Source organism: Lacerta agilis, chromosome 8 (genome assembly GCF_009819535.1).
Source record: "Lacerta agilis isolate rLacAgi1 chromosome 8, rLacAgi1.pri, whole genome shotgun sequence".
NCBI classification, from domain to species: Eukaryota; Metazoa; Chordata; class Lepidosauria; order Squamata; family Lacertidae; genus Lacerta; species Lacerta agilis.
Genome location: NC_046319.1, coordinates 49,103,398 through 49,126,674, shown reverse-complemented (window position 1 = coordinate 49,126,674; position 23,277 = coordinate 49,103,398). Strand labels below are relative to the sequence as shown.

Genomic DNA, 23,277 nt, shown 5'->3' with positions numbered 1-23,277 from the left:
GAGGAAGTTCTCCTAGGCAAGATCTGTATCAATGGGCACTGGTGGTGGGAATGGCTCAATGAAACATCCTATGCTATGGGGACATTGTTTATTTTACTGGGGCAGGGACTTGTGCCTGTGATCTTCAACGCCAGCCCAAGTCTTGACTTGAGCAGGAGAAGTAGGTCAATCTCTCATTCATCTGGAGCATGTAGAAACAGCAGTTAGACTGACTAATTATGTGAAAGCCTCCCTCAACACAAGTGTAGAAAAGATACGAAAGTCCTAGCATTGACAAGTCCAGTCAGACACCTGGTATTAAACCAGTGAACTTACCGTAAGAGAGAGAATATATTCCGTGGGAGCTGGAACTGGAGGTGGCGGCGGCAGCAGTGGCAGCACCTTCCACACCTCGTTCTTTGAAAGGCGGGCTCTGGCCCTCTTCCACCTTCTGTTGGGGATGGAAGGAAAGAGTTGTTAGGGTAGTTCAACAAGGGGGAAAGGGGACTCTGTTGGTCTGACATAAATATGTGGCAGCGGTGGCCACACATGTGAGATCAAGAAGGTTCCTTCTTTAGGCAGGGCTAGAGATTTCTGAAGGCAACACCATCCCATCACCAATCAGCCCAGGACCCTCTAAATAAAGCAATGTTTGTTTTTTGGCATTCAGATGCAATGCATGTAATGAAACTGCAACATAAAACTCCCATGACTATGAAGAGAGTATAGAGGTTTTGAGAATACTGTACTGGGTTGCAAAGGTGCTGTAAGGGCCTGTGTTTGCTGGGGAGAGCAATCCAGAGGCTGTAGGGTATTGTTTATGAGTGTGTGTGGCAGTGGGAGGCTGCCCAGATACCCAAAGGAAACCTGTGCTGTGGGTTTTGCATCACATTCTGGTGTTAAAAGAAAAATACGAGGCGCCCAGGCCCAGTGTCAGATGGCAGGAGGCTCCAGTGCGTTGGGGGGTCTGTGGTCATTTGGAGGTGGCATAGCAGCCTAGGGGGCTGGCATGGGGGGTGGCAAGTGCTGGTGCAGACAGGCTGGGTCAGGGACGGGTCCTTCTGAGCCCATGGGGGCTCTCGGCCACTGCCTGACCACTGGCACATGGTGATCCACATAAGTCACAGGCTCTGGGCTGGAAGGCTCCATAATTGAGAGCAGCAGCACGGACTTGCGCACATGGCTTATCAGATACCTGGACAGTAAGTTATCTTAATTGTAAAACATTGAAGATTCTCGCATAAAACAGAACTAGGTTTGCTTCCACTTTACCCAGGCAGGAAGAGGGAAGCAATGGTGAAAAGCACGTACCCTCATAGCCTTGTCAATGGCACTGCTGAAGTGCTGCTGAGAATACTTTGGTTGTTCCCTGGGAAGCTGGCAACTGAGCCCTGAGGAGCTGGTGCCTAGCATGGCTTTGCGGGTTGGGCAAACATCCTGCTGTGAACGGGCAGCCGCCATCAAGTGTGCAAGCAAATCGCGTGCTGGAGCTGCAGGACAATAGAAGGACAAACCAGATTAAAACATGGTAAGTGGGACGTGCAGCTAAATGTTGTAGTGTGGATATTGCTCCTGATCAGGGTTCCAGCCAACCAGCCCTGCCCTGTCTCAGGATAACCCAGTCAGCCCCACCCCACCCCATCTCTCCTGATCCTGTCCTTTACATTCTTTGGCTACTGCGTATACTCAGTCCCCAGTGACCTGCTTTGGATGTTGTCGTTCCATTTGTGTTTTTCCCCCTTCTAAAGATTTTCTGTACTACTGCAAATTTCAGGGTTCCCCCAAATATGTTGGTATATCCTGGTTGCTCTGCAGCTTTCAGCTTTTAAAATTAGTTTTAATTTAGTTTTAATTTTGTGTTAATTGGTTTTAACTCACCTTATCAATATTTTACAAAGTCTGGATTTTATCTGCTTGGAGGTCTGGTTTTTCTTTTTTAAAATACATTTTTATTAAAATATTTTAAATGAGTAACAGAAGTACATCCAGCGTCTCTGTTTTCAAGTTGCAGAGTCCTTCATACAGGTCAATTACATTGTATCTTTAATTAATTCAGACTTGCCTGTAAAGGCAGTATTGCATGACACAACGTTTTTCAGATAAGAGTGGCTGATCATCTCATAACCCTGAAGAGTTGCATTTTTCTGTGGAGTAAAGTATCTGGGTGGTGTGCTCTCTACCTATTACTGCTGTAATCTACACATTGTTTACTTTAACTAAGAAAGACTTTGGGTGTTGTAATATCTTGCATGAATTTGCTTCGGGCAAAAAGTAAAATCAACAGAGCTGGTCTTGCCTAGAGTTTCGTAACTAGGCTAGGAGTTGCTCGAATCTAATGCTCACCTTTCTTTGGCCAAATTAAGGTGCACATTTTGCAAAAATTAAGGTGCACATTAGATTCGATGGTGCGTTAGACTCGAGTAAATACAGTAAGTGAAATAAGCAGATCCATCTGATAGGAGGTATTATGGTCACAAGAATGCAAAAAAAAAAAAAAAAAAAAAAAGATTAGAACAAGTTAAGCAGGCCAAACAAAGCCAAAATTTGTGTTTGATCCTACATGGCCCAATTTTGGCTATTATGCTGTTGGCACTCACTAGTCAACTTCAGCGTTAGAGGTAGTAAAGACAAGAGGTGATGGGCCTCTGGCTAGCCTGGGAGTTATCCTGTTTACCTAGAAGTGTTTACCCCAATGCCTAGGTGTATGTGACCTGGTTATCCCTACTGTGTTGTGAGGAAAAGTCATTTTGCACACCCTCAGAGGTATTGTATTCTTCCTGTTTCAAATGCCCCATGATCACAGCCTTGCATAGAATACAAGAATTGCATAGAATTCTTTGTGACTCCTGATGCAAATAGTCTGGTGATGTGCACAGCAAACAATGACACTGAATATTGCCTGGTGACATGCTTGGCAAGTGGTCTGCTTCCCTTCTCTGAAAAGAAGGGGGTGGTGGGAGTTTTAGGTACATAGCCTGATCCTAGAACAGCATACCAAGGAAATCCTTATTGATAAAAAGGGAGCCAGAGCCGTTCCAATAACGATCCACTAAATCCAGGAGTTGCTGCAGGACAGTGACAAGAAGACATGGTTTCTCAGTGCTGCTGACAATACTTGTTGTCTGGAGAGGGATATTGCTATGCTCTCTGGAGTGAAGCTACAAAACACATAAGTAACATTTGTCACATCTGGACATATGAAGGCATTCTGACAAACATCTAAAACAGACATCTCCAAACTAAGGCCCAGGGGCCGGATGTGGCCCACGTGAGCCAATTGTGCGGCCCCCGCCACCCGCTCTTACTGGCACGGCGCAGTGCGGTTGCCCATCTTCGGGTCGGCACAGCGACATAAATAGCTTTTGCGCATGCACAAAACATCATTTCCGGCGCACTTTCAGGTCTGCGGAGGCCCGTGTGCACATGCACAACTATTTCCGGTGCTGTGCCAACATGGAAGTGCACTGGAAAAAGCGAGTGCGCACGCGTATGGGTGCACGCTCCCCCGCCCTCCACACGATCAGTGCTGGAGGAACCGGCCTGAGGCCGGGTTAAGTTTGGGGACCCCTGATCTAAAATTTATTTATGCACATTTAAAGAGGTGGATTAAAGTTCGAGGGTAGGAGAGAATTTCTGACAACTTGTTTCTCAAATAAATCATGGAATTTCTTGGTTTTTTCAGTTGTTTTTGTAGCTTAGAATTTTTATATTATTATTATTAACATCAAAAAGCAGACAACAAAGAGGCTGATACTGGTCTGCTCCTGGCTTAGCCCTCAGCCTTGCTAGCTAGCTATATGCCTTGCCTCATTGCCAATTTTTATCAAACTAGGTTTGTCCCGCTCCCGGTCTTTATAACTGAACTTTAGCTAATCTAGACTCTCTCCTCAGTATATGAATCTGGTGACTATCCTTTGCCACTGAGCTATGTCCTTGCTTGAAATCAGAAGAGCAGGGCAAAGGTTCAATTCAGGATCAGCATCAATTTGACAGCCCATGATCCTGAGCATGAGGGAAAGATACAACTGGAACCACTGTTTGGCGTCCCTTTTGAAATGTCTTATAATGGGGTATGTAAGAGTGGGGAACAGGATCCGGTGCTGGATGCCTAAGTCTCCTACTCCCAGGCCAACTCTGACAGGTTGGCGGAACTGCCCATTTGTCAATCACCTGATGTCATAATGTTGTCATTTGACTGATACCAGTCTAAGATCAAAGGAGGTTGCTGTAATGGCAGACCAGTGGTTGCAGTGATTACCTTTGGTGATGCACTGTTCATGCCAACCAACTGATTGGCACTGGGAGCAAGCTTCTTTTTTAACATTCATTAACCCCACACATTTGAAAGAGTTGTTTTTCTAAAGTGGATTTGTTGCACTAGGCTAGGGCAACATTGTATTCTGACTCATTTTAGCTCCGCAAACCTAAAGTTGCAGTAAGAGTTGGAATCCCTCTCACAAAATACTGAGAGTCTGGAGACACCCTGAGACACAATGGTAAGTTTATACTGTGCTGAAGAAATCAACTGCAGCAGAATGGGGCTGGGAGGAACAGATGAAAGGGCAAATGAATGTCACTCAGAACAATCTGAGGCATGCCCGTAAATGTCTCATAGACAAGATAAAGAACAGGTACCACACATGCTTAATTAGGCAGCATACCAACCCATGATACCTGTTCCACAAAGAAGATACAGAACAAAGTACTCACCTCCATCACTGGCTCTTTAAAACAATGCTTGGGGGTTACTGGAGTGTGCTGGCTGCTGGTATGCTTAAACTCCATTCTTGAAGGACTGAGAGATCGGCAGGCTGGTGGGTCTCGTCCTTTCCTGGATGTGGATGTTAAGGCTGTAGCTGATTGTGAATTTCCAAGAGACACCTCACTTAACAAAGAACGATGCTTTGACAGGAAATCTCCAAAGCTTGTAGAACCTGAATTGAATGAAAGAAAGGGACTGTTTGGTTAGCAGATGGGAAAGAAAGGCTTACACTTGTCACAAGGCATCTTTAATTCCCAGCCATCTTGAAGGTGGGCTACTAGTCCAGTTCTATCCTCCACCAGCCCAAAAAGGGCCTGAATTATTTTCATAGTGGCTAAGCATTGAAGCACTGTAACAGAGCAAAGAATAACAGTGAAGACACCCTGTCTTCCCCACTCTTGATCTAAATGCATGATCTCTCCAGAGTTGATATCTGAAAAAATAAATCCTGCAAGTCTGCAGGTCACTGTATACAGTACTGCTTCACTGATGCCCTTGGTGTCAAGATTCCTCAGACAGTTTACACTTTTTTAAAGGTGTCAAAACAAATAGATAAATACTAATCCAGCATTTGTTTAAAAGGTGATTAGCTTACCCAAAGCACTGGGGACAAGGTAGCAAGTTAGGCTGTTGAGCCAAGCTCACTGGCATGTATGCCCATAATTTTATTTCTCACCCACTGTGAGCTCCCCTTTTCCATTTCCCACCAAGATCGAAAGCAAGCGGCCATCAATTCTACACTTGTGGCCAACTCTCGAAAACAAATGAAACCAAAGTAGAATTTAGGCCAACCAAATTCCAAAAATTCTGGTAGCCATGCCAAAATCCTCCATGCTTTCTATGGTTTACAATCAGACCTGTGCAGGGGACGGGGCAACCAAATATGCTTGCCCCGGGCCTTGGAAGCCAGGCCGGCTGGGCCCCCCTACTAGGACTTAACACTGTCATGCTAATAATTTTATTCTAACAAGACTCCTGCCCCAGGCCTCAGACAAGCTGTGCACAGGCCTGCTCATCATGCAACTTAGGTGTAACAAAGTAGTCCTTCCAAATGCTCCTACAGTTAGAAATAGTACAAGGCCTGCTCATCATGCAACTTTGGTGTAACAAAGTAGTCCTTCCAAATGCTCCTACAGGTAGAAAGAGTAAACCCACGTGTGATAATTATTTGGAAGAGCGGGCTCAATCCAAGCATGTGTGGTGACAAGAGCTGTAAATTCATTTCCCAATGGAGCAGCTCAGGATACTTTTACCAATGGAGCATGGAAACGGGCTCAACATAGCAGAAACAGTTGTGAAGATCAACTTTGTTCTCCTTTTCTATTCATTTGTGCCCTGTTTTTCTGCCCTTTCATGGGTATTTCTCCTAACTCCCAGATTTGAGTATCAGTCTCATAACTACATTCAGTTACTCACTCGATAGAGGAACAAGAATCTTTGCTGTAATTATTAATTTTCAAGAAAATGTACTTTATAAAGTTTGAGAATGGAATCAAATTGCTCCCCCATTCCTAATCTCACTTTAGATCTGCCTCTTTTAAGCTAAGTGGAAGAGATAGAGTGATGATCTTTTCTTCCATGGCTATTGACTGTTGACAATATACTGAATTCTGAAATTTAGGAGAAAGCCCATTGATCAGTGTTTTTGCCTTCATGCCTCTTTCTTTGAAGCTGAAATTTGTAAACAGAAGCTGGTTGCTCATTATACTGTTGACCACCTGTATTTCCAAAAGGAGAAGGCTAAGAAATATTATTAATAGTGGCAGAAAGTTGACATTTTGAGTCACCAGGAGAGAACCAAACAAATGCCGTATTTTTTTTGCTCCATAAGACGCACCTGACCATAAGACACACCTAGTTTTTAGAGGAGGAAAACAAGAAAAAAATATTCTGAATCAAATGTTGTACCAAACTATTTAATAAACAACCGGTATATCAGCATAATATTTCAACCATGTAAAGTGAACAGCATTCAACAGTGGCATTAAGAGCCACCATCACTGTCATTAACAAATGAAGAGACTTTAAGGTTCGAGTACTCTTCTAGTTTTCTGTGAACCCCAAACTAGGGGCTATGGGAGTTGTAGTTCAACAACCTCTGGGGACCCACAGGTTGAGAAAGGCTGAAACAGTATGTGAGGTGGGGCTTACCTGCCCCCCTCAATATTTTATTCAAGCTGGAAGAGGACAGCTGCATCGCAGGGGGTTGGGCTAGATGACCCTTGAGGTCCCGTCCAACTTGACAATTCTGATTCTATGGCTTCCATTTACGGGGGTGGGGGCACGCACACATCTGGTTTGCCACTGTGAGGACAGGCTGCTGCAATAGATGCCCCCCCCCCCCGGTTTGACTTTATTCTGCTGCAGGGCTGAGCTCAATTTTAAGCAAAACACCCGGAAAACGCTCCTAATATTTTTGCCTTTCTTGAATGGACAAAAGGAGGGAGGAGTACTGGGGCCAGACAGGCTTCCATGCCCGTCTCTGCTGTCTTGTACCCATTTCACAGGTGGGATAGCAGAGTCAGTTCTGCAGTATGTTTCCACTCAGGACAGTATCCAAACACTGCACTGGCATTTCACCATCTATACGAATTATAAACTTACCAGCCAGGCCAGGAAGACTGGCATTCTTGTGACATAGTCTGCGTTGCCATAATACGTGAATATGCCACCTCTTCTAGGAAATGTCTGGTCCGATTTGGAAAATTTATGGCTAAGGAAAACATCGAGGAATGGAGTCTGGGAGCATTCCTTCCTCTCTGATCTGAGACAGGAGCTGTCTGGATCTCAGAATACTCTTCCTTTTAAAAAAATGCGGCTGCTGCAGGGGAGGAACGTCCCCCACCCTGCCCCTTTGCCGCTGGCGGCGGCTGCGGAGAAGGAACGAGCAGCCCAAAAGCTGACGGGAGGCATGGCTCCGGCAGCAGAGGCATCCCTCCACTTGCGACTGCAGCGACAGCCAAGGGATCCCGCTGCCGTCCAGTGCCTTTGCTCCATAAGACGCGCAAACATTTCCCCTTCCTTTTTAGGAGGGAAAAGGTGTGTCTTATGGAGCGAAAAATACGGTATTTTCTCTCATTCAGAAAGGTTAGGGAAGACTCAAGAAGTTACGTCCTGAAAACTAAGACAAAGTAGCCAGCCTTTACCCGAGCTGAGCTTTAAGGGACTTGCATGGTCTGCATCCGCTTCTGAGTGCTGTCCCAGGAAATCTCCACATGAGGACCGGGCAGGACCCAGGACTTCATTAGCAAACTGTGAGGTGTAATTACAAACATCGTCTGCTGCCGTCTTCTCATTCCTCTCATCATGAAGCCTCTTCACCAGCTCCCTGCGATTAGCAGAGGATGGGAGGTACAGGTGCTCATAACTCTCTGGCCTGAGGTTGGTCTTCCCTGCATCATCACTCAGACTCAGCCTCCTAGTTGGAGAAGCAGCCCGGCCAAGGTCAAGAATGTCCACTTTCCTATTTCCCGTTTCTCTTTTTCCTGGACAGATGAAGTCTAGAGATGAGCCTTCAGAAAAGGACACGTGAAACTTCCCCTTACCAGACACAGCTCTGCTTTTCATCTGGGAGGGCAGGGAAGTCTGTGCCTGCAGGGCAGTGGGAGACCGGAGCTTCTGTTCTGCAAGCGACAAGCAGAGGGAGGATATTACAATTCACTTGTTTATTCATTAAATATATTTTTATTCAACAAGAAGTATAGATGACTCAATACAAAACCATCTAAGTGGTTTACATAAATTCATATCAGGAGTTGTTTCCATTTATCACAAGATAATCATGGTTAATAAACTTTGCTGGGAAGAAAGAGATGTGAATTTAGTCACACTTAGGATAAGGTTCCATTTATAAATTAAATTATGAGGATTGACAGATGTTTGTTTCATGCTCTGAGGCAAAGGCCAAGCAGGCCAAAAAACTGGAGCTCTAGTGGTTGAGAAGCATATTAGCAATATCCCTGCCATTTATACTGATGGTTGCAAAAAGAAAACCCATCAATCACTCAAGTTATATTTTTGTACCAAACCGAAAAACATCTCAATAAGTTGAAATAAAACCTTGTAAAAAACATCCAAATCTTTAAATAGTCAAGTTTTCATCTAGATTTAGGCCTAGTATTCAGAAAGAGCAGGTAGGTGGTAAGCCCATATTTGGACTGTTCCACTTCACACTGCAAGTGGACACTTACATGATGGAGTATGGGTCCCCATTTTTTTGGGGGGGGGGGAACCTCAGAGGTAGAAGACTTATTCACCTTGACATGCAAGGCATTTTTTTAAACGTACTGATGAAATCTTCAGGCTCAAGTGGCAGAATCTGGGTAGATTTTACTACTTTCTGTCTGCGTTTTTGTGAGAACTGGCCTTAGAGAAACATCAGTATCAGGAGTGTTCTGACCCCTAAAGGCTAAGAATGCATGCAGTTTTTTTATCAGGTTGGAAGAGGAAAACACTCACCTCTGTCCAAACAGTTGTGACTCAGAAACTGTCTTGCATTTGCATTGTCTAGCTGGAAGATATTACAAAGTTAATATTCTGTCCAATAGCAAGAGTTACTCATTTGTTTCAGAAAAATCAGTCTTTCACCTTAGCTTTTGGCATTGCTTTACCATATGAGAGTTTTAAGTAGTTTGCATTTCAGTTGCTTTCTCTAGGCCTGGGGGTGGAAGCACATCTGATTTTCATTTTGGCCCTTTTCTTTCCCCACACAAAATGTTTCTAAATGTTTCAACTAAGAGGCCATAAATGGATCTCGGGGATGAATTAGGCATTTCAAAAGGCAAGTGGTAGCAAATACTCATAAAACTAACCATCATGCCACTGTCCCCGGAAGCACAATTTGATTTGAGGCGTAGGACAATAAGCCCACATATAGGCCTACTGTTTCTCTCCTTCTGTGAACTAGCTTGGAGTTTACTGACTTCACTTAGTTACATAACCCAAAATGTGAACACATGTTCTAGTCATTTAATGAACCAATTACAAATGGGATGGACAAAAGGAGTAGGTGTGGCATTATCATGCTTTATATATAAGAAAGGACATAAACAGGGGGATTGCCACAATTTTGAAAAGGAAAGGCCTCCCTCTAAATGCATACGACACCTGAAAACTTTCTACTGCTGACACTGATGCAACTGTACAAGTTAGAGGACAAAGAAATTAAACATAGCAAAGCGCTGCCCAAAACAGCAGAAGCCACCTGCCTCTGTTTGACTTCATCAAACCCACCTACCAGGATCTGGTCCTTGTTTCCTTTAGTTAATTTGCTGGATGGCAACACAGAAACAGGCGATGTCTTTAGAAATGAGTCTCTCTCATCATGGCATGACATATGGCGAGGAGATGAATACTTTGTACCTGGTTTTGTTTCATAAGGAGAAATAATGATGAGCACCCACTGTTCATTTGTAGAAGAATCAGAATGAAACACATCCACATGTTCCAGCCTGCTGAGCCCCATCCTTTTGTTTTGCTCTTACAGGAAGCTCCTCAGGGGGCATTTAGCCATTTCCTTACCTTGGCAGCCCAGTGGGGCACTAAACCCATTTATAGCTCCCAGATATACCACTGAGCTCAGATGTACCATAAAATACTCAAAAAATAAATAACTGCAACACCTTCCTGAGTTAGAGAGAAAGAAAATCAAGTATAAACTGGGGAGAGAGATAAATCTAACTGGGGAATAGTGTCACAACTCTGCTGGGTTCAAAAATCTGCCAACCCAATTCCCCAAGACCAGGGTTCTATCAAAGATCAGAGCACCACCCCACAAATATAAGGGTTTTTTATTTACAGTCAAAGGAATAAACAAAGAAAACACCGGTTCAAATTAGGGATGGATGGAACAGTCTTAATTATACCAGTTCGTTTCCATGTTACATATGCTGACCAGGAAATTAGTTCCATCCCATTTCTGTGAGGATTTTCTAGAATCCACATGAATGCAGGACTTCTTTAAAATGCTCACAAAATAGTCTGGGGGATTGTCCCCACCTTTTTTACAGGTTCTAGCTATCTGAAGTGGCTAATGCACACTGCTCCTCTGCCACACACGTTTATAATCCTACCATAGTTCCTCCTGGGAATGACAACATCACCCAGGGAGTTTGTAGGGCAAACACATGGGGGCATTTGTACCAAGTGTGTGTGTGTGTGTGTGTGTGTGTGTGTGTGTCTTACTAGCTGTTATAATAGTTGAAGGTAGGCCATATCCTACACGATATGAGAAGATTCAAAATACCAGGGAGTAAGTTTGGGTGAGAAATCAAAATCCCTTCCCTTTACCTTTAAACAGAATATAAATTATGCAACTGCTGTAAGAAAAGCTTTCTGATAACCCCACCTGAAGACCCTAAATGCATTTGAAAGGATTTGTTTGAGAAATCACATCAAGGGATTACCCACTTGAGGGTATCTGGCAGGGATGAAACAAAGTTCAACTCATTGTAGCAACACAGTATAGAGTTTTGCCCCTCAGGGAAAAGGGAGGGTTAGGATCAGTGGTGAAACAAACACCAGCAAATTGCAGCTACAAACATTTCCTCCTTAGGAAAGAAGGAGGGAAGGCAAGTCAAGAGTCTGAGTAAAACAAAGGTCAGATATAGACTTGTTGTTGTTGTTCAGTCGTTCAGTCGTGTCCGACTCTTCGTGACCCCATGGACCAGAGCACACCAGGCACGCCTATCCTTCACTGCCTCCCGCAGTTTGGCCAAACTCATGTTAGTAGCTTCGAGAACACTGTCCAACCATCTCATCCTCTGTCGTCCCCTTCTCCTTGTGCCCTCCATCTTTCCCAACATCAGGGTCTTTTCCAGGGAGTCTTCTCTTCTCATGAGGTGGCCAAAGTACTGGAGCCTCAACTTCAGGATCTGTCCTTCTAGTGAGCACTCAGGGCTGATTTCTTTAAGAATGGATAGGTTTGATCTTCTTGCAGTCCACAGGACTCTCAAGAGTCTCCTCCAGCACCATAATTCAAAAGCATCAATTCTTCGGCGATCAGCCTTCTTGATGGTCCAGCTCTCACTTCTGTACATTACTACTGGGAAAACCATAACTTTAACTATACGGACCTTTGTCAGCAAGGTGATGTCTTTGCTTTATAAGATGCTGTCTAGGTTTGTCATTGCTTACAGTCTAGCTATAGAAAGGAGAGATCAAGCATGATCCATGCTTTAAAGCTCTGTGTCCAAGCACCATTTTTTTACTCCAGAGTTTTTCCTATGAAAACCTACTTTTGGCAATCCATGAAAACCTGAATGGCCATTTCTTGCACATCAGCTTTAAAGCATGTGTTTTCACAGGGGAAGCTGGGGGGGGGGGGCTAAAAGAAGAATGCCCAGACACTGAGCTATAGAGCACAGAAAGAGTGGGGCAAAAGGCAAGTGTGGGCACACTCACAATTGCAAGAATGCCTTGTAAAGCTCAAAGCAGCCAAAATCCAAGCATGTCTCATGCAGAGTCACTCATCAGAGCCCAATTGGATCAGGCCAGTGGCCCATCCATTCCAGCATTCTGTTTTCCACAGCAGCCTCCATGAAGAAGCAGGACATGGAGGCAAAAGCTCTCTTCTGTTGTGGCTTCTGCAGAAGGGCATGCTGGGTTGGCAGAGTCAACGGTCAGGGACAATGGCAGCTTCCAGACCAGATATAAGGGCAGCACCACATAATGTACATGAGCACAATCAAATATTCAGGCTAAGCATACTGGGGTTTTCCAGTCCCAGTGTGATTGTCTCATAAAACCTACCAGTACGTGTCCTGTTGCTCTCTGTATTCATACTGGATGTTGCAAAGCTCTCTTGGTCTAGCACTTCACTCCTCATTGTATTTTCCCTAGAGGTAAATTTAACAACAGTGATGTTAGGATTAAGGTAACCTTCAATATCAAGCGCCTGCTTTTCCATCCAAAAGTGTTACTTTTCAGCAGTCCACTTCTATACCTTGACTTGTCTTTTTCCAATGGATCCTCTTTGCTCCTGAGGTTAAAATGCAGGTGGGCAGCTTTTCTCTCACGCTTCCTAATAATTCTTTCATCTATGAAGAAGAAGAAGATGTGCAGGATCAATGACTGGCTTCAAAGAGGGGTAGCAATCATGTGAAATCATAATGGTGCCATGTGATTGACAGATGGGCTGCCCTACCAACCTGTTAGAATCAGCCCGCAGAGGTGGGACCAGATAAAGATCTGGCCCACAGAACCATAACAATTCTCCATTCCTGGACCAAAGTGTCAGAAATAAAGGGCAGCAGCAGCACTAGAAATTATGGAGGCAGGAGCCATTTTTCTGCCTGTAGGCTTGGTGTCATTTGTTTAGAATACTAATATCCCACTTTACAGCCTCACATCAGCTTACAAAGGACAATAGAATTACAGAAGTACCACAAAATTCACCTGAAAATGTGATTATTCAGGTGATATATCCTGTCCTCCTTTTTAGTATTTCCTTTGGTCTCTGATTACTAGGCAGTAGAGCCCACCAAGGACTTATGAAGCAGTAAAGCAGGGGTTGCCAAACTTACCCAGCCTCGGGCTGGTTCCTCAGGCCGGAGGAGCGCACACACACACGCTATTTCCGGCGCACTTTCAGATCGCAGAGCACCGGAAATAGCTTGTGTGTATGCATGCAAGCGTCATTTCCGGCGCACTTTCAGGTGTGCGGAGGCTGTGCGTATGTGCACAAGCTATTTCCAGTGCTCCACCGACCTGAAAATGGGCAGTTGTGCTGCGCCGTGCCGGTAAGAGCGGGCGGCAGCAGCGGGGGGCGCTGCAGGCCAGAAGAAAACTGAGTCCTGCGGGCTGTACCCGGCCCGTGGGCCTTAGTTTGGGGAAGCCTGCAGTAAAGAAATGGGACCAAGCAGTTCAAATTCACTCAGCACATGATGTAAGCAAGTATAAGGTTTATCCTGTAAACTATGGAATGCTCATCTCCACTGTCCAGTATTTCCTAAGAGTTTTAGAGAGCAGAGTGACTAGCCCAAGGCCATTCAATGAATCATGCCCATGTCTCCCTATGCTTTACATCAGGCATGTCCAAAGTCTGTTTTGGGGGCCTAATGGTCGATTTAATCCAGCCCCCGTGCCAGTATATGTCCTGGGTTAAGATCCTAAAAAAGTTCAGCAACTTCAATCCCCCAAAAGCTCAAAAACTTTGGGGTTAAATCCTTTAGAAAGCTCAAAACTTCAATCCTCCAATCCTAAAAAAAGCTCAACAACTTTGGTCGGCCCTCACACATATTCACTTCATCAAATCTGGCCCTTTGAAAAAAGTTTGGGCACCCCTGCTTTACACCCTACTGGGTCACAACACCACAAAGTCATATTTCACCCAATCCTTGGAGTTGTAATCCTGCAAGTAAATACAGAAATCTCTAACAGGCCCCTCATAAACCCACCAATTCCAAGGAAGAAGCATGGAATGAAGACTGTTTCTGTATATATAACACACACACACACCTCCAAAATGCAGAAAGATTGCTGGAACGTGCTATTTTTTATTTTAATGTAACTATAAAACTATGTATGTTCTGTGTTCTATGTCAGTCCTGATGAAGTGAGTGTTGTTTTCCATCTAACAGCTAACTTCCAAATGTGAAATGTGCAAGCTGAACAGACATAAAGGTCTTTCTTACCATATATGCAATGTTAAGCAATAGTTGGCATAAACTAAGGTTTGTAATCCAATAACAAACCATGGCTTATGAATGTGGTTGGTTTGTGGTTAACCAGCCATGGTTAAGCTGCTGGGCAGGGTTTGGGTAATCAAATAAACCAGAGTTTAGTAAACCATGGATAAACACAACACATGAACTAGGTCACAGTTTTAGGCACCATATTGCCTAACATTTGTTTAGAATGCCACATGCATGGGCAATCTCTGCTCACTTCTGTGCCTCTTTTCATAAGCAGCATTCTAGTATTGTTCATGAAATACACTGACAACACTCACACAACTCAGGGCATCTGGCCACAGAGATGCCCTAGGGCCCCTTGCACCCTCGGCAAGGAGCTGTATTACATCCCCCTCAGGAAACCACTTTACTGCAATAGCCATATTAGAAATTACTATATTTTACACAACCCAAGTACTCGAAATCCTGGTAAGTCTTGTAGACTGGAGCACAGGCCAGATCCTTTGTTAACTGAACTATTTTGGGGTGCAGTTTATTTTTTAAAAGCAAATGTTCCAGTGAGCATCGGTCCAAAATACTGACAAAGTAACGTCCCCCCCCCCCCAACATGAGCACAAATCTATATATTCAGCATGTTGTTGAACATGTTGTTTAATACAGTAAGGCTTGTATTTCTGATGCCAAAAAAAATTGACAAACAGCACAATTCTCTGCGTTGAGTTCAATAGGATTTACTCTCATATTAAGTGTATAGGATTGCTGCCTAAATATGCAACTCTACTCAGGCATATATATTCCACAGAGTCGGTCTGACACCTTCCTAGCAAGAGGAAGTGGCTGCTGTTAAAAGGTTCATCACTGCAGCAGCCTGTCCTGACCTGTGACTGCTGAGCTTTGCCAACTCACTAGGTTTGACTGAAAGGCAGCTACTGCAGGGTGGGGGTAGACATGTTTTGAAAGCCCTCTCTCCCTTCTCCTCTCTTGCCCCATGCTGCAGGATCCAAAAGCGGGCTAGTACGACTTCATCTCCCAGTCAATCTCCAATGGTGATTTCCCCCACACATCTACACGGCTTCCTTCCACCCACCCACCCTGGTGTAGGCCGGTTTCACCAGCTCCTGGGTACAGCTCTGTCCGGCCCTATTCTATGCTTGAGAATACTGCAAAGAAGGATGCAGGACAATTTCAAGGTAGATGGATGCAAACTAGAAATAAGGCATGGTATTCACTGAATCAAAACTCAAACATTTACGTACTGGAATTTTGCTACGGTTCAAGGTACAGAATATGGTTTATGCTCCCAATTTGCTTTCTAAGCCCATTATATAGAAGCAACAGTTGGCTATATGTCACCATTTCCCTGTTCTCTCTCTCCAAACTTACTCCACCACACCTTCCAGTCTTTGTATCAAGATTGGTTGTTCTTCAAGAAGATACACCATGCATGACAGGTAGCATCTGGAGAAAAACAAGAGGTCTATACCAGGAGCTCAGTCTAATCTTAAACTGTAGGGACCTGCAGTTCTCTTTCAAAAACATCAGACTACTGACTAATCCAGCTATCCAAAGTGAGCACAAGTAAAATGGAAGATTCAGTGAGGCAAAGATTTGTGACAGCATAATATGCTTCTCCATAGCAACAGAAGGCAAAGCCCTTAGTACACAGTACAGCCACAAACACACGCCCTTTCATGGGCACACTCCTTAGAAACAGTGCACAGGGTCATGAAGAAAAGGGGGAAGGCACAGTTCTAGGACTGCTAAAATAATATTAAGCAGAGGTTCTCAAACTATGGTGTCAGTGCACGGGGGTGCATGTTTAGGCAATGTTTTAGAGGCAGTTAGGATCCACAAGCAGTGGTGTATGTGGGGGAGAGTTCCCCATCTACTTTAAATTTATGGGGGCAATGCACTCTCACCTGCCTCATCTGTTGGTCAGGAAAGCAAATTTGGGATTGGTATCCTGACCATCGACGTAGCTCCCCTTGAGACTGGGGGGCAGAGCTACTTGTAGTTACTGGCTGAAGCCATGACTGCAATGTTTGAGAAAACAATTGGAACAATGACAAGCTTTGCCCTTATGCAAGCATCATAGAAATTACATCCACTGTCCCTCCTTGCTTCATCTCTCACCTAGCATCTCCAGAGCTTGTAATCTGTACACAGTGAACAGTCTATAATCAGATTCCTTCCTGGTTACAGGGTTGAGACGCAGATCCAGCTCTCTAAGGAGAGGCAACGCTTGAAGGCGGGCAACTTCCAGCAAGGATGAAACATGATTATAGTACAAATTCAGATGTTGTAACAATTGTAAATACTCAAGACCCTGCATGGAGAAAAAGACAAGGTTGCAATTTGAAAATAAAATGTTTCTTCAAGCACTGAACTTGATCTCACCAACTGAGCGAGTAATACATTGGAAGTGGGGGAGAGCATGCATTTTCTCCATAACATGCATAGTTTTATAAACCTCCATCAGGTCTATCACAGTTATCTTTTTTGACAGTAAATGGCTCCAAATGCTTAAGGCTTTCCTCTTGGGAATATACTTTATCTGCCTGAACAAATTGGTAGATCTTTTCTAGACCTTTTCCAACTCTATGATGTCCTTTATCAAAAGGGAGTGATCAGACCCACATAGCATTCCAGTGTGGTGCTACAGATGGGCAATATATTAGGCCAGACCAGTATGAGGCAGCAATGGGAAAGGTGGCATTTGACCACTGGGCCCTGCGAGACCAGCATTCAACCTTTACTTAGAAACCTCCAAAGAAGGAGAGTTCAGAACCTCCAGAGGGAGATCCATCTTCCATGTATTATAAAAAAATTCAACAACATTTATTTGACCCCAATTATTTGACACAGAGGGGAAAACCTACAAATACAGTCCAAAAGGCACATAGGGAGTTCTGTATATATGGGAGAATCTAAAAAAAGATCTTATCATCTCAAGGGGCCCTGGCTGCCTAGATAAAACACTCTAGCCCCACAAACCCTTACCTGAAAGTAAGGCCCACTGAACTCAGTGCAGCCTTCTTCTGAGTAAATACTTAGCTATTTACTAGATGCAAGTCAGCAGCACCAGACGACCCGCTCGGGGAGGTGCTGGAGTGGAGCTTGCATTTTTGTAATTCTAAATGACTATGAGCTCATTCACACTGTCACTTAACGAGGAAAGTAAGCCTCCTGTACCTCCAGATTATTTGTGAATAAATTAAATAGCCCTGTGGTACTCTCCACAGGAACAAACCCTCCAGAGTATTCTTAGACCCCTCTTGTGCCAGAGGGCAGGCAGGGCTCAGCATCACTCTTTGTCCCTGGACCTAACAGCCTCCAGTGCAGGTCTGAGGACAGAGTCTATCCCTCAATCACATTAGTCCCTCACACTCTTCCTTGGAGATGCCTCTGTCTTTTGCCTTCTCTCTTGACTTGCCCACCCACCTCCACCTCTGGCTTTTTCTGTGGCTCAGAAAACTCTTATTGCAACCCCACCACTACTGCTGTACACTCACCCTTGAGTACAAATTTATTTTATTATTTATTAAATTTATATACTGCCCTTCATCTGAAAATCTCAAGGCAGTTCACAATACCTGGAGAGCCAAACTATAGCCTTAGCATTAACTCCAGCCTCATCATAGGCACCAGCTCCAGCCTTCAGGAGCCACGTTGCATGCTTTTATTTATTTATGAATATTTGCATATTATTTTTGCCTTTTAAAATTTCAAATATTGCACTATTGAGCAAAAGATGAACGTTTTCCTACCATCTGCTTCCTGGTATTAAACCAGTTATTGATCCATAAGAGAACACACAATTCTGCAACTGGTAAATTGGCTTAAGAGAAAGACTCTTGTCAAAAGTGTATTGGAAGTATATAGGAACACATACTGAGTCTTGGTCTGTCTAGGTCAGTGCTGTCTACACTGGCTGGCAGAAAATCTTCAGGGTTTCATGCAAGGAACATTCCCAGCCCTACCTGGAGATGCCATGAATTGAACCTGAGACCTTCTGCATGCAAAACAGCTGCCCTGCCACAGAGCTGTGGCCCTTCCTTCCTACAATATCTGCATAATTGCCTATATATTTCCACATATTGTCAACATTCTCAAATAACTGTAAAAGGTTGGTACAATCTTGAATTGTGCTGGAAAACACAAAGAAGCCAGCACAGAGCTGCATCTCTGTTCTTAGCATTGTACTAGAGATTTGCTTCTAAACCACCTCCCAATGGTTCATGCCCAGGTGAGGGAATAAAACCTTAAAGGAGTATATCCAAGACAGATATGCAAGCTGAGCTTCCTGGTAGGAACCCAGTTTATTCAAAGAAACTATTGCAATATTGACAGTTACTCCAAACCAGAAGTCAGGAGAACTGCTCCAAACCACATTTTAGCAAAGTTTCTTTGTTTCTTTGTTAGAATTTAATTTTTTATTAAAGATTTTATTGTGCAACAAAAAATAACATATGGTGTCTCCACTTTCAAATCATAGTGTCCTTTTCACAGTTCGTTTTCATTCAGTTTGAGACACTGTTGACATAGACATTATGTGGCTGGGGGGAAAGGTGTGGGAGAGAGATTGGGAGATAATGATTTTTCATTCTATTGCATAGTGTTTGTTCAGGGTTTTTGTGTCAGCGTCATATGAGTAGGTCCTTTATTTATATATTTGGTGGTGGTGCAAAATATTAGCGGATCCAGAGCTTGGTTGATTGTGTTCTGTTGATTGCAACGTGGTATGTTTGCATGTTGGGTGGGGTGGGGATGTTGTTGGGTTAGATTAGCCATATGGATTCGTATGTTGTTGTGGGGTGTGGTGGGATAGGTCACTGTCTTGTAGGGCTGTATATGTGATAAAGGGGAGCCATACTAGGGTGAAGGCGTCCTCCTTTGCTTGTCCCTGTGTGAGTTTAAGTTGTACAAGCATTAGCTCATAGAATAAAGGGAGGTCACAGATCAAGGAGTTAAAAACTTTCTTGCTCCACTTCGTTATCTTCTTGTCTCTATTATCTCATGTACCACAATACTCTGGAGCCTAGGGACTTCTGCTTCACCTACTTACTGTACCATTGTTTTATTGACAACCAGACCTTCAAAATAGTCCTAACATCCCATCCCTATAGCTTCCTAGATTCAAGGTAAAAACGGCCTTGCACATAAACATTCTGCTCCTAAACTATGCAAACAGCACTTATAAAGACAAGGGGTGGAAATACAATGGACACGGTTGATTGAATATTTACAAACAACTTGTAAGCAGATAAAGACATTAGCAGGATTATTGTAATAACCTGCATTTTAAAAAGAATATAGAATTAAAGCATAAATTAAGTTAATTTAGAATATGCAGGAAATGTTAAGAAAAATTTAAGGAACTGCAGAAAGAGGAGGAAGTTGAATTGTTTGAAATGTTAGGATTTTTGTAAAATTATTGAAATGTATACAAATGAAAACTATAAATAAAATTTTAAAAAGAAAAAACAAAATAGAAAATTCTTTCCAGTAGCACCTTAGAGACCAACTGAGTTTGCTCTTGGTATGAGCTTTTGTGTGCATGCACACTTCTTCAGATACACTGAAACAGAAGTCACCAGATCCTTAAATATAGTGAGGGAGTGGGGAGGGTGCCTGCAAGACTAATTGCAGCTGTTAAGAGTCATCAACAGGTTTTCCACACCTATCAGCTGATCACCCATTCCCACCACCCTTCTGAGTAATACCCCTCCCCACTCCCTCACTATATTTAAGGATCTGGTGACTTCTGTTTCAGTGTATCTGAAGAAGTGTGCATGCACACGAAAGCTCATACCAAGAACAAACTCAGTTGGTCTCTAAGGTGCTACTGGAAAGAATTTTCTATTTTGTTTCGACTATGGCAGACCAACACGGCTACCCACCTGTAAAAAGAAAAAAGAAAGAGAAGGGGCAAAGAAGTCCACATAGCATAGAACTCAAAATATCAAAGAAATAAAATCATACATTGATACATAACTCATTATATAGAGGGTAGATGTAGGTACATAAACCTTACTAAATCCTAAATAGGTTTCTATCTAATTTTATAACAGTATCCCATACCCAACTGCAAAATCTTGAGAAAGAATGGCTGGGAGAGAACCCCTGTTTCCATGGCCACAGCCAACCAGCTAAGCAACAGGTAAGAGAGGAAGCAGCCAGAGCTTTCACAGGGCAATTTAAAAAGTTTTATAAGTCTAAATGCTGCCCACCCAGGGCAGAAAGAAGGCAATCTAACCATGTGTACACAGACATAAGGCCCACTGAATTCATTGGGTTTTACTCCCAAGTAAGCAAGTTTAGGATTGCAGCCTACGATCAAGGTATATATCACTTCCAAGACTTAGCTGGTAGCACCCCATGTCAGACATGTGAAGGCAGGAAAGGAGATGGTTGAGATGCCTCTTACTAATTCCAAGTTCCTCCACTTGGGAAAGAAGAATCACTCATCACCACAATTACCAGCTCCACAGTTCAGGAGCATCACAGGCTCTGGCTCTGCGGAAAGTAGAGCTAATCTCTCAATAGATTGTCCTGCAGCAATCATGAAAGGCACTAGAACTCACCTCTAGACAAGCAAGCAGGTTCTTTGACAAATCTAAGGACTGAAGGTTTTTAAAGGCTTTCAGGCCATCTCCAAGAGAGACAATTTTGGCTGCATGGGTTCCCTGCAGAGAGATGGACTCCACCTGTTCTGGAAAAAAATGGCAACTTGTACAGTAAATGTGTTTTGGTCTTTCCTTAAACTGTAGTTTTTCACATATCAGAAAATTTGTTTATCTGATTTCTTTTAGCTTTATATATTCTGACTGTGTGTGGGGGGGTGTTAGATGTAAAATATGTTGCTGTCATCCACAAGTATGGGTCCTATTAAGCTGCAACCCCTAAAACCCCACTGTGGTAGAAAACAATAGTGCAAACTGGCACTAAACTGAAAAAAATTAAAGAAATAACTCTCAAGAGACAAAAGTTGTAAGCAGCATTTCAAAGGAGGATCTCTTAGGATAGAGAAAATACATTTAGAAGAGCTCCCATGGTGCACAAACTTTCTTTTATGCACTGTTGCCTCTAATCAAACAGGTTTTTGTTCTTAAGATTTAGTGTCAGGAGTATAACGTATTCCTGGACACAGCAGAGTTAACCGCAGACTTTTCTGGAAGCTTCTGGCTGTTGTGTAATTAACTGGACAGCACAACGCAGGAACTCAGCAACTCACTGGATAACTATATACGGTATTTATTGAAGCAACTAGTATTCATAAGTTACTATGTACAGACTATACAAATAAAAGAAACAAAACATAAAATCTTTCCTCTCTGTCTCTCTCTCTACACTGACCACTTTCTCCACACCAACCACACACTAACCACACAAGCTCTCACACAGAGCTCACTCTTTAGGAACTCATTGACCAATCACAGGTCGTTGAAAGGGTCTAGAGAGAGAGCAGATCTGGGCTTTCTGCCAACTGGTAATTGCTTGAAGATAGACAGCTGAATTTCTGCACGTAGGCAATTTGAAATCTCTAACATTTGTAACCATTCAAAACCTGCAGAACCAGTTTATCTAGAGGCAAAGATGGGATGGATGAGCACAGCGGAGGACCTTGGGGTATCAATATTTAATTTAGCACCTCCCCCACACCATTCGAAATTATAGTTGCAGCGCCCCCTAGGCTCCACATCTTGTAAAGGAACTGGTCAAACTCCCCTAAATCTGCCTCTGATGAGCATTTAGAAAATGAGAAGCAATTCTTTCAAATCAGATTCCACTCTCGAGTGTAAACACAAACTATCTAGCATTTTCTTTGTTTGTTTAAAAATTTATCTTTGTTTTCTTTTTAATACTTTTATTAGCTGCTTTGAAAGAGAAGAGTGTGTTATCAATAGTATTAAAAACATATAAAAAGGGAGGCAGGCCAACATCTGCCCAACACATTCAGAGTGGGCTCAAGGCAGCACTGAATTTGCTGCTATAGGTTTAACAATACAGTATTAAATTCCCCAACCTGGTGCCAAGGGCAGAAAGCTGTAGAAGGCTCGTGGGATCTCCCTTTTTATGTAAGACCCCCTTACAACAAAACAAAGCTACTGCTTCAACCTAGCCTGGTTTTGCTTCAGTGCACCCGAGTGGCCTCGTGCTACTCAGCAAGATACTTTGGCTGCCCCATCCCAAGAAGGTCCAGCACACCGACCCCTCCCGCACCACCGCCGTCCCCGAAAGAAGCCCCTCCCCCACTCAGCCCCGCTCTGAGTCCTCCTCAAGAGGCCGCATCGCGGAGTACTTTCCCCTCTCCTCGCGCACTTATAGCGAGAAGATTTCGCCAGGGGAGGGGGGGGGGGGACGAGAGAAGAAGGCAGAAGAAAAAAGGGAGCCGTTCCGCATGGAACAAAAGTTCAGCGGAATTAGTTCTGTTTCAGGCATGCCTCCTGCCCCACACTACCCTCCCGACCGGCCAGCCTTCCCTGGAAACGTCCGAATCATGCTCTAATTAAGTAGTGGACGGTGACAGACGGGAGTATGAAAAGGAGCGCCCCTGAGCATGTGCAGAATGTCCACACCCGGTGACCGAAGGGTCCCTTAACTCTGGAAGCAGCGAGGCTTGGAGGTAGGCTTGAGCTTGGCTGGGCCTAAGTAGCCGTGGTCGCCCGGCCGGGGAGGCTGCCCCCATGGCGGCGCTCCTTGGGGGGACCGAGCGAGGAGGCCCCTTCGCGCGCGCGCGCGCCCCCGGCCAGCCCTCTCGCTTGAAGGCGGTCAGTACCTGGCTGTAGCCCCCGCAGAGCCGGCTGCCGGCGAATCCAGGCCTCGCTTAGCGGCACCGCCACCGCCATGGGGGCCGCCGCGCGTTGCCTGGCAACCCGGGCAAACACCGCGCGGCGGCGGCGG

At 44.1% G+C, this 23,277-nt stretch overlaps 1 protein-coding gene across 1 annotated transcript; it reads right to left on the bottom strand.

Moving 5' to 3' along the window:
- Positions 1-173: 173 nt before the first annotated feature.
- LRRC36 (leucine rich repeat containing 36) lies at positions 174-23,271 on the bottom strand. The gene is made up of 13 exons (XM_033158670.1): positions 23,153-23,271; positions 20,958-21,085; positions 16,507-16,699; positions 12,684-12,777; positions 12,491-12,576; positions 9,978-10,102; positions 9,200-9,251; positions 7,888-8,364; positions 4,690-4,913; positions 2,975-3,137; positions 1,291-1,469; positions 316-430; positions 174-181 (listed from the first exon to the last, which is right to left on the bottom strand). The coding sequence occupies exons 1-13, from the start codon at positions 23,220-23,222 to the stop codon at positions 174-176; spliced, it is 1,914 nt and encodes a 637-aa protein (XP_033014561.1). The 5' UTR covers positions 23,223-23,271.
- Positions 23,272-23,277: the final 6 nt, after the last annotated feature.

Coding starts and splice junctions, on each gene's coding strand:
- LRRC36 (XM_033158670.1), bottom strand. CDS start 23,222: ATGGCGGTGGCGGTGCCGCTAAGCGAGGCCTGGATTCGCCGGCAGCCG. Junction 12,577..12,683: donor TTGGAAAAAGACAAGTCAAG/GTATAGAAGTGG, acceptor ATTTACCTCTAG/GGAAAATACAATGAGGAGTG. Junction 4,914..7,887: donor TCCCTTAAAGCTCAGCTCGG/GTAAAGGCTGGC, acceptor CATTCAATTCAG/GTTCTACAAGCTTTGGAGAT.